At 42.7% G+C, this 18,624-nt stretch overlaps 1 protein-coding gene across 1 annotated transcript in view; it reads right to left on the bottom strand.

The window, feature by feature from the left end:
- The window catches only part of LOC118364271 (glutamate receptor ionotropic, kainate 3-like), a 120,486-nt gene that overhangs the window by 34,080 nt on the left and 67,782 nt on the right, over positions 1-18,624 (bottom strand). The window contains exons 3-9 of the mRNA XM_052489374.1: positions 18,006-18,263; positions 17,516-17,697; positions 14,004-14,057; positions 10,845-11,015; positions 9,707-9,850; positions 5,493-5,600; positions 2,630-2,743 (exon numbers count right to left, since the gene is read on the bottom strand). Of these exons, the coding sequence (XP_052345334.1) occupies positions 2,630-2,743; positions 5,493-5,600; positions 9,707-9,850; positions 10,845-11,015; positions 14,004-14,057; positions 17,516-17,697; positions 18,006-18,263 (1,031 nt within the window). The remainder of the gene's footprint in view (positions 1-2,629; positions 2,744-5,492; positions 5,601-9,706; positions 9,851-10,844; positions 11,016-14,003; positions 14,058-17,515; positions 17,698-18,005; positions 18,264-18,624) is intronic.

Raw genomic sequence — 18,624 nt, 5'->3', positions numbered from 1 at the left:
ATTTAAGTGACGGTTATGGTGTGCAATCTGAGAAATGTACAGCATGCAATAGGAAGTCTCGTTGATATACAATAGATGGTGAATCTAGGCACTCCAAAGTAGCCTCTGCAGCCAGCCAACCTTCCCTGGTCGTTCCGTCTCCCACATCCCTGCCTACTGCCTCTTGTAGACATTGTATACGACAGTGCAATACAGTTTATGGTCAGAGAGCCAGTGGTCTTTACTGCCCTCTAACATTCTCCCTGGCTCCTCATAATATCAGGCTGAAGAAAAGCTTGATTAGGAATAGAATGCTTCAATGAAATGTAACATGCCTGAAATGTTTCTGTCTCCAGGTAATGCCTATTGCCTGCATGAACAATGGTTAAACTCTCAGAGAAAGGTTGGCAGATGGCTCGAAATGTCCCTTTATTTCGTGTCTGCCACTTTCTGTCTGCCAAATAGGGCTCATAGATATCCCACTCTGCATTTTTTTAAAGACATGGGTTGTCCACTTCCTCACGGGCTATTTATTCATTGCTTCCGATGGTCAGACATGCAATTAATGAAGTCTATTCATAAGCAGAGTAATTGATTCTACAGTAAAGGTGACCTCTGCAGTTTGTATTCCCATCGGCCACGTCTTTGTGTGACACAAAGCTGCTCGAAAAGCAGTGAAAGAGGGGGAAATAACCAGTCATAACACGGGTTTACCCCTCGGTCAGAAAAACGTGTGTGTCACAATGGTGGGTTTAGCTGTGCTTATGGTGGCAAAGGAATGGATTGATGTATATTATAATAATGTCGTGGGAAAATATGGAAATCACTGTTGTTTCAAATCATGTTGTCTTGATGGAAGAATCAAAACACGTCTAACACCCCTGGTCTAGTACATCCTAGTCTGACACTCAACAGGTGTCCTTTTCTACACCCAAAATACCATCTCAGGGACAGAAAAATGTCGCGTAAATAATTGGTTAAAATCGTAATATGTAGCTAATTGGCCGTTTGCAATTAGGACGTTACCTTTAAATAAATGATAACCAAGGAATACTTGATAATAATGCATTTAGATAGAAAGCAAGAGCTTAGTGGAAAACTTTGTTCAAGTTGTCCAATTATCTTGATCCAAAAGTGTTGAGGGGGGGGAAGAAAAATGTCATTACCATCTGTTTCTAGCCTTCCCAACTCTTTTAAATTCCCCAAGGTTTGGACTCAAATCAAAGTGTTTAAACCAGTTTCACACTCTCTAGCGCAGCATGGGTTTACATAAGAAAATGGGGAAGGAGATATGCAGACACAGTTACAGGCAATGGAGTGAAAACAATTAATGTGAGAGCTGGGAAACACATTAAATATCTTAATCTCTTCGTGGAATGCGAGAAGTTATCGCCATAAAACTGTCAGACGTCTTATTCGCGGATCGCTGCGATCAGTTTGATGCAATGTCATTAAGCTCAGAATGGATATTAAAAAAAAAAACACAGGCACTGATATTAGTGCTGCTGGTGCTCTATTCTCATACTGCTTTTACAATCTAAAAGTGTTGATTTCTAGAATACTCATAAACGATCATACACTGTCAAAAGATGCAGGTGATCCCATGCAAGTGGCTGATTTGGACCTAAACCTTACTGCTGGATTGAAAAGCATGTCCAATGGGACATTTCCATAGGCAATGTTTTTTAGTCCATGAATAGGCTTAATCTGGCTCAAACTGACCCTGAATCTTATTATTTTGTGTATTTATTTTTGGCTGCAGCTCTAAACAACACCTGTTTTATGGTTCTATTTCTTGTCTTTGTGATTGAAGTTGCAACTCCCCATGGTTGGCACCAGAAGGCACTGATTATATCTCTTCTAAACCTCACTCGGTCATAATTACAGCCTTGCGCTCCAATCGAGGCTTAATGAGAGTGTTTATCATTGTTGAGAACTTGTGTGTCCGTCCAGAATAAGCTCGTGGGGGATGTTCATTGTCAGCACCTCGGTGATAGCTCCACAAAGACCCTCTAACCTCCCAGTTCACAGGCGTATGAATACACAATATACGATCTGCAAATGAATGTGGAAAGCTGGTGGGAGAGAACACCTGTTTATTTCCTAACATGTAATTAATGGATACTTTATAGACTGGTCCAGTGTGGCTCCCTGTCTTCTTCTCTACGGGCTCCTTGCACTGCAAGTGCCTCACATCCCCATGGTGATCTTAATGTGACATAATGATGCTCTACAGTACATCCCTTGACAATCCAAGCTGGATTTAGATTGGCGAGGTAAATTCCAGGTGGTGTTCAGTTCATTTATTGTGATTCATTTGACAGATATCTCTGATTTCTCGGTCTGAGTGGTGGTAGCAGAGAGGGCCTCAATGCCAAACATGTTTTTTCAACCTTTTAACATGGACCATGTTTAAAGATGTTATTTTTCCAAATGTAAATTATACATAACTAGCAAGGGAAAATTGGTTTCCCTGTAAAATATTGAATGATAAGACACTGATATGTAAAGTACCATCTCCTAAGGTAATGTTTTGAGTAGCTTGTCAAGCAGAAAAGCTCAAATCTGAGAGAGCGTGAGAGAGAGAGAGAGAGAGAGAGAGAGAGAGAGAGATCTTTCACAAAGGGCTGATCAAAGTCAGATGACCTACCAGGATGGTGGTGATGACCAGGGAACGGTTGGCCAGAGAGTCTGTGATGTTCATCCCTTTCCGCTTGGGCACCTCGGTGATGTTGAGACCTCCGGACGCACTCCACTTCCCCACCTGTGGGAAGATGAAAAGTGTGTAAGAGTTTGACTTCACCTTTCTACTGCGGCAACTCATGACCCTGACATCACACAAGCCTTGCTGCATTAGCGCTCCCCGGGACATATTTCCATTAGCTGATTGGCTGTGTCACTTCTGGACACACTATACGCCATGAGGTTATTGGGAGAGGTGGTGGTGGGACGTGGAGGCAGGTTTTAAATGAATTGACATTGTCGTAGAGAGAAGTCTTAAGAAATCAAATAGTTCTGTTGGGAATGATGGAATTATGATGGATATGTTTCACTTCATCCTGGTGTTACGGTTTGGAACATAAGTAATATGCAAAAATGTGAAATTTGTCGAGAATTTAAACAATATAATTCAGTAGTAGTCTCTAAGACTAACACGAAAACATTGTGTTGCGTTCTGCAACTTTAGTGTATCAAAAGATGTCAGACTCTCCAAACTGTCACCTGTCACCTCCTCTGTTGGCCTTGCTCTAAAAATACCAATACCTTGTGAATATCATAGCTTGTGAATTGTTGAAATGAAGAGGGAGCACAGCCTCTTCGAACTCCTACAACAAACCATTCTTTTCACTTGCAACGCTTCTCTGATAACACACACAATAGGTAATTGGAGCACTTTTCTGAATGCAGGAAAAGAAGATAGGTTGTTAGTTTCTGTGTGGTATGTGTGTGTGAGCAACGTGGACAAGAATTGGGAGAGCAATCAAATATAATTTCCTGATCAATGGCTTCCATTTAGACTTCCATTTGGGCTTCATAATCTACTCCTTTCGCTGGTTAAAACACATGCAGAAACCAGAGCATTAAAAATAGCAAACTAGATAAGCATCCTAGCGTAATTATCATATGGTTATTTCAGGTCTGGTATTTTTGCAGTTTTGTGCCCTTAGGAACGTGGCAAAACACAAATCCTACAATTCATTTTGAAAAGAAAGCCCAGCATGGGGTTGTCGGCAATGGAAATATAAAAGCTTGAGAATGCTGGCAGAGAAGTTCTGCTCTGAGTAATCTCACGAAGATAAATACCAAAAGATCAGAGCAAATACAAGGAGTTGCACTAGAGTAGGGCCTTCTGGGCAAAAAAAAAGCCCCTTCCATACTGTCGTGACAACTCTGGAACATATCATTACCATAACGATCTAATTTTGCATGCCTACTTCGCAGTCACTCGCTTTCCCTACTCTCCTCCTTCCCATCCTCCTCTCTTTCTCCTTCATAGGTAACTACCAAAGTGCCATTTAATATTCACAGGGCTGGCTGGCACTCGAGGTGGATCCGTTTTAAAAGGTACACAAACGCGCTGCATCTCAGCCAGTGTGAAAAACACCTGATAAAGGCCTTCTGTTTGATCCACTGAGGAGCATATGCTCAAATTTGAAAAGCATATTAGTTACAGCTTGTGTGAAACAGCCCCCCCCCCCAACTGAAGAGAAGAGCTGCTTTAAAAAATATCCATGTCTTCCACTCTGCATGCCAGCCTAGTCTTACTAATTGTGGCCAATTAACTCAATTCATTAAATGTGTATAGCCAATGAAGCAATTCAAAAGTTATTTACTCGTGCCACTACAGGGAAAAGAGAGCTTCTGACTTTTATATTAATGTCAGTGGATTTTCCACTCCGACTGGAAACATCTCCTAATTCCAGTATGAGCTCAAACTCGGGCTAATATTCAATTAGGACAGATTAGGCCTAAAAGTCGCCATCTTTACTTGCTAGAACAGTTAGCAAAAGCCGATTTCCACAGATATAAAGAGACAAAATCCTGCAATCCACTGAGTACTGTGGGATAAGTAACAAGCTTGAGACCAGGGATGTAGAAAAGCACAGAGTAGGCCTACATAGCATGTCTTTCATGCTGGTTTTAGCACACTAAAGCTGTGCAAATAGAACAGTAGACCCAGCACAGCAGAAGAATGCGATTCGGAAATAGTTTGGCGCATTGTGGTTGATCCAGCCTGGAGCTGCAGTGGTACTCTGAGCTGACATGGCCTAGCTATTATACAGGCTCATACAGGCTCTGCCATACGGGAGCGCTTGAGGAAGTCATAATGGCACTTATCTCGAGTTAATGTTTCCATAATGCATGACAAACCCATACCACCACAAAGCAGTTATAGTCCGCAGGGTGCTACTCTGCCTTTTAAAATAACACAGGAAGTTATTATTCTCCTTCTTCATTGCCAACTTTTGACTTTATTTTGTGGGTAAAAAAAAAGTGAGGTTTATACACCTCATTAGCAAACGGCATTTCGGGCAACAACTCGAATTACCATTTGAGACTTGCAATGAACACTTTAATGTCTTCCCTCATCCAATTTGCTTTATGATCCATTAACGTATGCTTATGTTTGAACAGCCCATTGGCTTCCTTGTTAGGAGGTAAATGATACTGTCAAATGGAGACCGTTGTGCATTATTTGTTCCATATTAAAGAAGAAAACTGGAATGGATTTCAGATTTTCACTCTAGACGATTTAACAGGGGATATGCAAAACAAATGTTACGTCCTAAGAGAGAAAGAGAGTGTAGTGTATTGTGGAGATGATAAATAAATATGTGTAGGTGTAAAAATCACCAGGGTATGGGCTTATTGTTGTATTTTCTTTTGTGTGTACTTTACATTTCCATTCATGTTCATAAGTGAAAACCTAAACTATTACGTAACACTATACTTCTTTAAAGTGTTGATAGTTTGATACTTGTAAACATTGTGGTCGGAATGAGGTGTGTTACCTTCTCCAGGCCCTCCTCTTTCAGGCTGATGATGTCCAGGTCAAAGTCTGTGCGGAGGCCACTGGTCCTGTTGAACGACAGCCTCCCCGTCAGGCCTTCCCAGTGAGACTGCAGAGAAATACACACAACCACACATTAACACTCAAATCAAATCAAATTGTATTTGTCACATACACATGGTTAGCTGATGTTAATGCGAGTGTAGCGAAATGCTTGTGCTTCTAGTTCCGACAATGCAGTGATAACCAACAAGTAATCTAACTAACAATTCCAAAACTACTGTCTTATACACAGTGTAAGGGGATAAAGAATATGTACATAAGGATATATGAATGAGTGATGGTACAGAGCAGCATACAGTAGATGGTATCGAGTACAGTATATACATATAAGATGAGTATGTAGACAAAGTAAACAAAGTGGCATAGTTAAAGTGGCTAGTGATACATGTATTACATAAGGATGCAGTCGATGATGTAGAGTACAGTATATACGTATGCATATGAGATGAATATTGTAGGGTAAGTAACATTATATAAGGTAGCATTGTTTAAAGTGGCTAGTGATATATTTACATAATTTCCCATCAATTCCCATTATTAAAGTGGCTGGAGTTGGGTCATTGTCAATGACAGTGTGTTGGCAGCAGCCACTCAATGTTAGTGGTGGCTGTTTAACAGTCTGATGGCCTTGAGATAGAAGCTGTTTTTCAGTCTCTCGGTCCCAGCTTTGATGCACCTGTACTGACCTAGCCTTCTGGATGATAGCGGGGTGAACAGGCAGTGGTTCGGGTGGTTGATGTCCTTGATGATCTTTATGGCCTTCCTGTAACATCGGGTGGTGTAGGTGTCCTGGAGGGCAGGTAGTTTGCCCCCGGTGATGCGTTGTGCAGACCTCACTACCCTCTGGAGAGCCTTACGGTTGAGGGCGGAGCAGTTGCCGTACCAGGCGGTGATACAGCCCGCCAGGATGCTCTCGATTGTGCATCTGTAAAAGTTTGTGAGTGCTTTTGGTGACAAGCCGAATTTCTTCAGCCTCCTGAGGTTGAAGAGGCGCTGCTGCGCCTTCTTCACGACGCTGTCAGTGTGAGTGGACCAATTCAGTTTGTCTGTGATGTGTATGCCGTGGGAACTTAAAACTTGCGACCCTCTCCACTACTGTTCCATCGATGTGGATAGGGGGGTGTTCCCTCTGCTGTTTCCTGAAGTCCACAATCATCTCCTTAGTTTTGTTGACGTTGAGTGTGAGGTTATTTTCCTGACACCACACTCCGAGGGCCCTCACCTCCTCCCTGTAGGCCGTCTCGTCGTTGTTGGTAATCAAGCCTACCACTGTTGGGTCGTCCTCAAACTTGATGATTGAGTTAGAGGTGTGCGTGGCCACGCAGTCGTGGGTGAACAGGGAGTACAGGAGAGGGCTCAGACCGCACCCTTGTGGGGCCCCCGTGTTGAGGATCAGTGGGGAGGAGATGTTGTTGCCTAACCTCACCACCTGGGGCGGCCCGTCAGGAAGTCCAGTACCCAGTTGCACAGGGCGGGGTCGAGACCCTTTCTTGGGAACAGGAACAATGGTGGCCCTCTTGAAGCATGTGGGAACAGCAGACTGGTATAGGGATTGATTGAATATGTCCGTAAACACACCGGCCAGCTGGTCTGGGCGCGGCTGGGGATGCCGTCTGGGCCTGCAGCCTTGCGAGGGTTAACACGTTTAAATGTCTTACTCACCTCGGCTGCAGTGAAGGAGAGACCACATGTTTTCGTTGCAGGCCGTGTCAGTGGCACTGTATTGTCCTCAAAGCGGGCAAAAAGTTATTTAGTCTGCCTGGGAGCAAGACATCCTGGTCCGTGACTGGGCTGGGTTTCTTCTTGTAGTCCGTGATTGACTGTAGACCCTGCCACATGCCTCTTGTGTCTGAGCCATTGAATTGAGATTCCACTTTGTCTCTGTACTGACGCTTAGCTTGTTTAATAGCCTTGCGGAGGGAATAGCTGCATTGTTTATATTCGGACATGTTACCAGACACCTTGCCCTGATTAAAAGCAGTGGTTCGCGCTTTCAGTTTCACGCGAATGCTGCCATCAATCCACGGTTTCTGGTTAGGGAATTTTTATCCTTGCTATGGGAACGACATCTTCGACGCACGTTCTAATGAACTCGCACACCGAATCAGCGTATTCGTCAATATTTTTATCTGACGCAATACGAAACATGTCCCAGTCCACGTGATGGAAGCAGTCTTGGAGTGTGGAGTCAGCTTGGTCTGACCAGCGTTGGACAGACCTCAGCGTGGGAGCCTCTTGTTTTAGTTTCTGCCTGTAGGCAGGGATCAGCAAAATGGAGTCGTGGTCAGCTTTTCCGAAAGGGGGGCGGGGCAGGGCCTTATATGCGTCGCGGAAGTTAGAGTAACAATGATCTAAGGTTTTACCACCCCTGGTTGCGCAATCGATATGCTGATCAAATTTAGGGAGTCTTGTTTTCAGATTAGCTTTGTTAAAATCCCCAGCTACAATGAACGCAGCCTCCGGATAAATGGTTTCCAGTTTGCAAAGAGTTAAATAAAGTTCGTTCAGAGCCATCGATGTGTCTGCTTGGGGGGGATATATACGGCTGTGATTATAATCGAAGAGAATTCTCTTGGAAGATAATGCGGTCTACATTTGATTGTGAGGAATTCTAAATCAGGTGAACAGAAGGATTTGAGTTCCTGTATGTTTCCTTCATCACACCATGTCTCGTTAGTCATGAGGCATACGCCCCCGCCACTCTTCTTACCAGAAAGATGTTTGTTTCTGTCGGCGCGATGCGTGGAGAAACCCTTTGGCTGCACCGCATCGGATAGCGTCTCTCCAGTGAGCCATGTTTCCGTGAAGCAGAGAACGTAGCAGTCTCTGATGTCGCTCTGGAATGCCACCCTTGCTCGGATTTCGTCAACCTTGTTGTCAAGAGACTGGACATTTGCAAGAAGAATGCTAGGTAGTGGTGCGCGATGTGCCCTTTTTCGGAGTCTGACCAGAAGACCGCCTCGTTTCCCTCTTTTTCGGAGTCGTTTTCTTGGGTCGCTGCATGCGATCCATTCCGTTGTCCTGTTTGTAAGGCAGAACACAGGATCCGCGTCGCGGAAAACATATTCTTGGTCGTACTGATGGTGAGTTGACGCTGATCTTATATTCAGTAGTTCTTCTCGACTGTATGTAATGAAACCTAAGATGACCTGGGGTACTAATGTAAGAAATAACACGTAAAAAAAACAAAAAACTGCATAGTTTCCTAGGAACGCGAAGCGAGGCGGCCATCTCTGTCGGCGCCGGAAGCATGTGAGTACGGACACATGTAAAAACAAAAACCAAGGCCACACACACACACACACACACACACACACACACACACACACACTGGGCTGCATTTCTTTTTTAATTACATTTCACATCCCAACGCCTCAGACACATTTTCTCCCAGACCACAGTGTTAATTAAAGACCATGTCCTTCACTTGTTTCCACACAAGGGAGAAAAAAACACATAACTGCCCATCATTATGATTGACTGATATTCCCCCCCAACCAGAGCCCTCCTCCTGTTTCTCCGCGCTCAGAGAGATGTGTCTGTTACCCCTGGCGATGATGGAGCTACTGATGAAGCTATGGAGCTAACACATTCCCCTCACTTATACTCTGGGCTCTGGCCTTGTGATGTTTGGTACACTAGGCGCCGTGTCACCATGGCATCATGTTCTACAGCCTTAATCTGACTACTCTGAGTCACAGTCATCACACACTCTCTTGTGAAATGAAACAAGAGCTGATTATACGACTTGCCTGTTTCAAACAGTCTTATTGTGAACAGTGCACAGAAGGGCGCACCAGTTTCCCTTTTCAGTAAAAATAGGACACAATGACTCACTGTGAGTTTTGCCATCTGTAAATAGGTTATGAATACAGGGAATTTAGCTGGAGAGATAACATTAACACAGCTTTGAGTAGTTCATTACTTTGAGACACTATCCATGAATAAGAGATTTATCCAGATAACATTGCTTTTGTTTGTAAAAATGGATGTTCCATGATTACACAATGTTTCCTTCTCCTCCAAATGTAATTGCATTTGTCAAATGGATTCAGAGACAAACAGTACGGCATCCACAATCTCCTAATATGGATATCACACACAAGATCAAACATCCAACATCAACATCAACAACAAAACGCTCAGCATCACCTCTTTGATGAAGTTCATGAAGCGCCCGCCGAACCGCCATGGCTTGTGGCGGTGGCACTGCAGTGAGTTGACCGTCATCTGTGGTGCGTGCTGGTAGGAGACGGACACGATGTGGACCGCGTCGTACGTCAGAGCAGCATCTGTCTGGAATAAAGGGGGACATTATTTCAGCTGACGGGCTGTGGACAAGGGGAGTCCACTCCCTTCACACCAGTAGCAGCAAAAAGTGTTTGAGAAAAAGCTAACAAAGGGAAATCAAAGCGCTCAGACGTTTCTTATTTTCCAGATTGCATGACCGAGAAAGTGAGCTCAATTCCTTTTGTAAATATGTATATGAAGCTTTCCCGGGGCGAGTAAGACAAAATTAAAGGCAGCCTACCTTGATGTTTGTGTCACCTAGAGTCTATCTCTTACGGAGTTCCTGGGAGCAATTAAAAGTGCATACTACACAGAGCGAGCGCACTCCGTTCCATAAAACCCCTCCTTCTCCATACAGAAATAACGAGACCTGTGAGAGTGCCGTGTGGGTGTATCTGAACCCCAGTCAAATCCATTAATAGATAAACAAACAACGAGGGATTGCAACAATATAATATTCATATTGAATATACCACGCGCATGTATAACTCTTTATCTTCCATTAGTGACGCACGCTTATTAAGTTAGAGCGTAAAAGGAGGCTTCATTGGAATATCAGGGATGGGATTTGTGATTATTGGATTTAGACCATTGTGATTGGATTTGAGAATGATTAGGAGCTCCCCTGAATACATTGAATGAATTAGTTCAGAATTTAGTAGACTGTGAACATCCTGCTTCCAAGCGCTTCTTATCTGACTTTATGATGATAATATGCCCCAAAAGTATCACCATTGTCATTATTATTGACATAATTGGTGGTATGTAGTAAAAGTAGTAATACTGTTACTAATAGTAGAGATATAGTGGTAGTACTGTTACGACAGACGAGACTATAATGTTCTATCTGCATTTTTTCCCCAAAATGTTATTGACATAAAATGTTGAGAGTAGGGCTGGTGAAAGACACACGGTATATAGATATCAATATGATGACTTTCATGCTGATTTTAGAATACTATCAGCCTCAGAGTTCCACAACAGAAGACCAAAAGCATACCGTCATGATCCCCTCCAGGAGACCCGAGTCGGGCTTGGGAGGTATCTGCCTCTCTTGGGACCACTTCTCAACGATGGACGCCACCTGAGGGTTGTCCACGTTGAGGATGCGGAAGCCGGTCATGTTGACGCCACAGAAACGGTAGGGCTCCAGGTCGATAGCCATGAGGTCCTTCAGAAAGAGGGGGGTGAAACAAAGAGTAGATGATCTTGTTTAGCTTCAGACGGCTGGGATTGGGGCCTCTTTGTTACTGTTAGAGAAGCGAGGATAGAGAGGGTGGTAAATGGGAGATGCATTAAAGTGAAAGAGGGGATTGAGCTTTTGAAAGAGGGGATTGAGCTTTGAGCCGTCTGGAGGATAAGGGTATGGTGTTTTGAGTGTAGTGTGTGCCTCAGTCAATGAAGCCAAACACAAGGCATTGGTGTCAGTCTCTCTCAGTGTGGTTAAAGCCATTCACTAATCCTCATTCACAGAGGCATTTTGGTATGGTACAGTAGGTAGGTGGAAACCATGTTGAATGGTTGACCTTAACATGGCATTTCACATGGACTTCCTCCAATGTAATTCAACCTGAACCTTCATGACTATACACAACCCCAACTGCAAGTATGAACGAAACCCTTTAATGCGAATTACCATGATACAGAGGGACCAGGTAAAACTGTGCTTTGACTCCTTTATCATGTCTTAAAGCTTCGTGTTGGCTGGTTGTTGTGCAGAAGTAAAACCTGAAGGCGTGACCTTTTACCTTGTGTTCTGCCGCTGCGGCTTATCCTAAATATTCCCTGAGTAAATGAGGCAGACGACGTTCATCGCCTAAAAGGGGAACCACTTCATCTGCTGGATCCAATTAATAATGCAGCCGCTAGAGTACCTCCGCAACCCATAAGCAAACACAGATTTCTCTGAGCAACTGTAATTTCTAGGGCAGCCATCCCGGCTCAAGTGTGAAGTCACATGTCGACACATATCATGTTGGAATGTTCCACGGGGCCTCGGAAAAGACATTTGGAGGAACATAATAGATATTTCATTAGCACCCTGTGGTGTTAGTGCTGGGGGAACGGGAGAGTGTAAGACACACGCTAAAGACCGCTTGCCTCCAGATACAGAAGAAGAAAAAATTCTCTCCACAAGCAGTAGGGTTCATATGGCACAATTGTTTTAAAGTCCCTGTCGTACTAAATGCCATTTGTGGGAAACCATTTTCTTCAGGTTATGTTCACCAGATTTATTGCGAAGCATTCAAGTTCCTTAAATGATTTTATAACTCAAGCACACAATTCAAACAGCCATTCGAAGATTTTGAGTTGTTGTGGGCAATGTCAACCATTGCAAAGTATAAAATACCATCAGGTAATGGATTCAAACTACTTTGAATTTAGTTACTTGACTGGGAAAACTCTAAATTCAGCATTTGTCAATCAACATTAGACTATATTACAGTACCACACACTCTGTGCCTCTGTACCTTCAAAATGCTCCATATCACTGACAATACACTGATACAGGAAGGTGAGAAACATAAAGTTCTCAGCACAGATTCTTGGAGATAACCCTGTAGGGTGTAAAGGGCTGAAGCCATGACAGCCTCATTTCAGAGGACAAGGCTGCTGCTATATTACCCTGCTACCATTCTGGTATTACCTGTTCACGCTCTAATAATTTGGTGTTCCCCTCACACCCAGGATGATAAACATGAACGTTATCACTGAATATTATCAAGGGGAATATTGTTGCCCTATATGCCATAGATGTATTCATCATTTCAGGTATAATCAGGCAGGTATAATCTTTGAAATGGCATGACCGTCAGTATGACAGTGTATTACTGCTTTAGATGGATCTAGCGGCCCCATACCATTCCATTAATAAATCCTATGTTTTGAGAAATGTAAAATAGATCAACTAAAATGTGTGTCTGTATATTTTACATCATATTTGAAGTACTCAACCATCAATAACTCAACCAGTTTCTCTCCCACTTGGTTGAGACCTATACAGTGTGACAGGGACAGCTTTGGGCACTGTTAAAATGTCGACACATGGCAGAACAATGCCAAGATGACACGCGACGTTCATGGCCCTGTATGCCATATTGTATTATCACAACAGACTGGCCAAGTCCATCATGGTAGGGTCTGTCTAGCCCCCATCCTCCAGATCCCCAGTATGAGTGCGTGTTTGCGAGCGCATGAGAGAGATAGAGACAGATCGCGCGAGAGAGAGAAATAAAGAGTTCTGTCCAATAGGAACACATACAGCACCATCACCATGGGGACCACTGTATTAATCCTGCCCTGTCCTTTTGTCACCAGACAGAAAGATTAAATCTGTGCTGCCCAGCCTTGTACTCTGCTGGGAGCAGTGAACAGACTGGGCACAGGACACAATAACACACCCGAGGGAGGTCGTCGCCTCCTAGAAATGTGTTTCTGTATTGTGAGTTAGTGTTTCTGACGTCCTCCAAATTCAATATGGCAGTAGGGGATATTCAAGGTGGAACTGTGAATAGTTTGTTGATGAGAGGACACAAAATGTGCATATACAGTATAACCCTTGAACAAAGTGTCCTGAGCCAAAGTCTTACTCAAAATTGTGGTGTGACTCAAACAAAAAACTGTAAATGGAAAACACCTGTGCTTATTCTGAACAAAATGACATGTGGCTAAAAGGTGCCATTAGACTACAGCACTCGAAAGGGTGGAAAGGACAAGGCCGCACTCCTTGAAAACTGTTTGTGCAAATTCTACATTCAATATGTCTCACAATGGGGGATAACGTCCAAAATAATCTGACATATTACACAATAGGCCTAATCAGTAATCTACCTTCCATCAAGATTTATTGTAGGTTATCTGCATGAATATGTTTCCTCTATCAAACTCTCAAGCAACATTCTCCATCATCTACTTCAAATCTGTTGCCTTTGTGCGACCTTTTCAAAGACTTCTGTTGCCTTTAAGAGCGAGAGAAGTGTTTACAGGTGGCAAATTATTGAAGACTCCATTACGCTGCCAGTTAGTCAAACCAAATTGGTATTATGGACCGGATCCAAACCCCCATCGGCAATTAAGCAGCATTCATCAAAAAAAATCTAATGGTGGGGAGATGGGGAAAAATGTGACTCAATTTGCATTAGCAAGCAATGTAAATTACCAGAGTGGTGAAGATGTAGTGGTAGTACTCTGTCATCATTCCCATCGTCTGGGCCTGTAGGGAGAGGGGGGTGTTGGAGAGACAAGACAATGAAGAAGGTCACTGTGTCACGCTGGGGTAATTTGCAATCAATATCCACAGTCAAAACAAACAATGGCAAACAAACGGCGAACACCATTGAAGCTGTTCAGGAGCAATGGGAGAAAAGCCACAGGTCCTAATGAGTGTATTGAACATCGCTGTGTGTCACCTCTGTTTTTGTTGAAATTATGGCGCAAATGTGACCCTTGGGTAATAAAGTAAAAGCAAGTTGTGATTCCACGCTGCCTGCGGGCTTTTTCGACACCATGCATTTAAAGGGTTTGCAATTGCTCTGATCACGGGACTCCCTCCCTGGAGAAAGGAGGCCTTCAATCAAGGAAGTGAGCAGTAATCTGTTCCTCCTATTGCACCATCCCCCCCATCACAACCACCACTTATTTCACTCAATCTACATTCAAATGTTCTACATTCCCATGGCGGCAGTATTTCCTGTTTAATTGTACCATCTGTTGTGAGGAATACCCAAGGTAATGCAAATAAGTTGCTGTGCATTTTGGAAGTGGAAGTCTCTTCTCCATTTAACGCACCTAGTGACGACAAATAAAATGTATGACACTATCGATACTACAAGATGTCAGAAGGGAAAAAATATTTCCAACGCATGACAATTTATAGATATAGGATCTCGATTATTGTTGGATGAATGCCAGCCCATGGAAAGTATAGCGCCCAAATTAAATGTTCATTAAATGGCTGGGAGTATAAAGAGTGTATGATTTTAAAAAAAATATATATATATATATATATATATATATAACCTGCACTTTCAAAGTCACATTAAGATGTGCGTGTTTTGCGTCCCTCGCCTGACTCTACTACATCCTCATCAACCTCATTTCATTGGCCTCCATCTGTCCCTCTCTCCCCTGGTGGCCAAGCCACTTAAAGAAAAGTGACAAAAAGTGCTTCTCGGATGGAACCGTCGCTAAAGGGTCACCGCTTTTTAAGAGACACCTGGGATAGAGCTCTGGGACAGGTCCAGACAGAAGGTCTGGTCCTGCCATATTTTCCATGTATTTTCTCTACACCTGGAGGGGGGATATGAACTGACGAGGGGAGGTTGCGTTTAGGTGAGAACACCAGACAGGCTGCAGAGTGCAGACAGACAGGTATAAAGCAGGGCATTGTGGGGAGGCCAGGGACTATCAGCAAACTCCATATTTAAGTTCAAACTTAGTGTTATACATGTCTATTTTTAAAGAGGGTTTATAAATACAAGATACATTTAATGTAAACCTCCATTACCCTAACTAGAGTTGCTGAACATCTCTTCGTCCTCAGAAGAGTCATGACGTATAAGGCCAGCAATCTTATGAATATCAGAACATCAAAAGTAAACTGAACTACTCATGTTAAAATGCATTTGGATTACATTCTGTATCCTCACCACATACTGTAAGCGATAAATCTGTGATGGTTTATATTTTTCAGTTTATTGGTCTGATATGCATCTGTAACAGCAGCAATTTATCAGAAACCACAGTATGTGCTTCAATAACAATATTAAAATCAACAATGAGTGTTCCTGCTGTGTGAGTCAGAACATCAAATAACAGCATTTCATTTGTAGTGTAAAAGACAATAAATGTCAAGGCAACCAAAATAAGCACACACAAATATTATTGGCTTTGATAAACAGATATACATGACTCAGTTTTGACACTGTTGCAATAACGTTTTCCAAAAAGCTTCAGAATGGCTCAAAGCAGAACGATTTTTTTGTAAGACAACTTTATAATAATACAAGCCCAATTCCAGAATGTACAGTTGACGTCGGAAATGTATATACACGTAGGTTGGAGTCATTAAAACTCTTTTTTTTAAACCACACATTTCTTGTTAACAAACTATAGTTTTGGCAAGTTTGCATGACACAAGTAATTTTTACAACAATTGTTTGAAGACTTATAATTCACTGTATCACAATTCCAGTGGGTCAGAGGTTTACATCCACTAAGTTGACTGTGCCTTTAAACAGCTTGGAAAATTACATCATGGCTTTAGAAGCTTCTGATAGGCTAATTGACATCATTTGAGTCAATTGGAGGTGCACCTGTGGATGTATTTCAAGGCCTACCTTCAAACTCAGTGCCTCTTTGCTTGACATCATGGGAAAATCTAAATAAATCAGCCAAAACTGTAGACCTACACAAGTCTAGTTCATCCTTGGGAGCAATTTCCAAACGCCAGAAGGTACCACGTTCATCTGTACAAACAATAGTATGCAAGTATAAACACCATGGGACCAGGCAGCCGTCATAACGCTCAGGAAGGAGATGCGTTCTGTCTCCTAGAGATGAAGTACTTTGGTGCAAAAAGTGCAAATCAATCCCAGAACAACAGCAAAGGGTCTTGTGCAGATGCTGGAGGAAAAAGGTACAAAAGTATCTATATCCACAGTAAAACGAGTCCAATATCGGCATAAACTGAAAGGCCGCTCAGCAAGGTAGAAGCCACTGCTCCAAACCCGCCATAAAAAAGCCAGACTACGGTTTGCAACTGCACATGGGGACAAAGATCATACTTTTTGGAGAAACGTCCACTGGTCTGATGAAACAGAAATAGAACTGTTTGGCCATAATGACCATCGTAATGTGTGGAGGAAAAAGGGGGAGGCTTGCAAGTCAAAGAACACCATCCCAACCGTGAAGCAGCATGGCAGCATCATGTTGGGGTGGTGCTTTTGGTGCACTTCACAAAATAGATGGCATCATGAGAATTATGTGGATATATTGAAGCAACATCTCAAGACATCAGTCAGGAAGCTTGGTCGCAAATGGTTCTTCCAAATGGACAATGACCCCAAGCATACTTCCAAAGTTGTGGAAAATGGCTTAAGGACAACAAAGTCAAGGTATTGGACTGGCCATCACAAAGCCCTGGCCTCAATCCCATAGGAAATTTGTGGGCAGAAATGAAAAAGTGTGTGCACGCAAGGAGGCTTACAAACCTGACTCAGTTGGCCTACAAACCTGACTCCTGACCAGCTCTGTCAGGAGGAATTCACCGAACTTATTGTGGGAAGCTTGTGGAAGCCTAACCGAAACGTTTGACCCAAGTTAAACAATTTAAATGCAATGCTACCAAATACTAATTGGCTGTATGTAAACTTATGACCCACTGGGAATGTGATGAAAGAAATAAAAGCTGAAGTAAATCATTCTCTCTGCTATTATCCTGCCATTTTACATTTTTTAAATAAAGTGGTGATCCTAACTGACCTAAGACAGGGAATTTTTACTAGGATTAAAAGTCAGGAATTGTGAAACTGAGTTTAAATGTATTTGGCTAAGGTGTATGTAAACTTCCGACTTCAGCTATATGTCAACGCAGAATATGAATTTGATATTGTCTATAGCTTCGATCAGTTAAATTATGTCAGCTCTGAATAGTGCCAGTGAGGCTCTCACCTGTTTAAGGATCTGTGCAGCCATTTCGTGGCTGCAGTCGAAGATAATGCGAAACTCCCGTCCTCTCTTCATCTCCTTGAGGAGAGGCCTGGTGTCCTCTCCGTCAAGAGGGAGCTGGCGAATCTTTAGCCTGATGTTATACCTGGAGGGGGCCATTATCAGTTCCTGTAGTCTAATAAGACCTTTAGGAAACAAACATCAGAAAGCTAACAGCCACGCACAACATCATTCAACTGTCAACACACACATATCAAAAACGATATCAAATATTTTGCTTCTTGTAAAGTGTAATTTAGTAGTTTGGTGGTTGATGTTACACATATAACATTTCCCAGACAAAATTAGTACAATTCAAAAGTATATACTGTAGAGTATTACAAACGCTTGGCTTCCAGAAAGCTTTGTATCGCTATGATTGGACTTAAGCTGATCTTCATAGTACTAAGATCAGCTTAACACCCCCATTCCCAATGGTTAGAAAACATCATACCTGTACTGTCATCATATACGACTGTGGCTGTTTTCCACTTGAGGAACTGCACCAAATCTAAGATGCCGTAACTGAGAGAAGAGTAATCGGGGTACAGGTTGGCGTAAAATGTGTCCCTGTTGTCCATAGGGTGATGCTTCCATCGCACCTGGATGTGTGGCACTTCCAACGCATTGCAGATGGACTGGACGGCGTTTGAGGACGAGCTATGTGACGGCCCAAATATTGCCACTACACCTAAAGACAGTTGGTCACAGGCTAGAATGGCAAGAACAGAGGGAGAATTAACTCTTGGAAAGACACCATATCACAACGTTCAACAAGTGAGCAGAATAATGTATTTAGTGAATTATAAAAAATCTATATGGATAATGGTTTTGTCACCACAAAGAAAAATGATATGTCTACTAGAATAAATCCTGGTTTCAGAGTGCAGTTAATGAAATAACATCAAACAAAAAAACACTATTAAATCTATAATAGCCAAGTACTATGAGTTAGACTAATGAAACCACTTGCCAGAAATACTTGCAATAAACCTTTAGGTTGGTTTGTTATGGTCTGCTGTCGTCCAATGGCCTTGCTTCCATCCTTTCCACTGTGTGGCCATTGGCCACAA

Source organism: Oncorhynchus keta, chromosome 31 (assembly GCF_023373465.1).
Source record: "Oncorhynchus keta strain PuntledgeMale-10-30-2019 chromosome 31, Oket_V2, whole genome shotgun sequence".
Taxonomy (NCBI): Eukaryota; Metazoa; Chordata; class Actinopteri; order Salmoniformes; family Salmonidae; genus Oncorhynchus; species Oncorhynchus keta.
The sequence above is the reverse complement of the archived record's forward strand: the minus strand, read 5'-3'. Positions and strand labels throughout refer to the sequence as shown.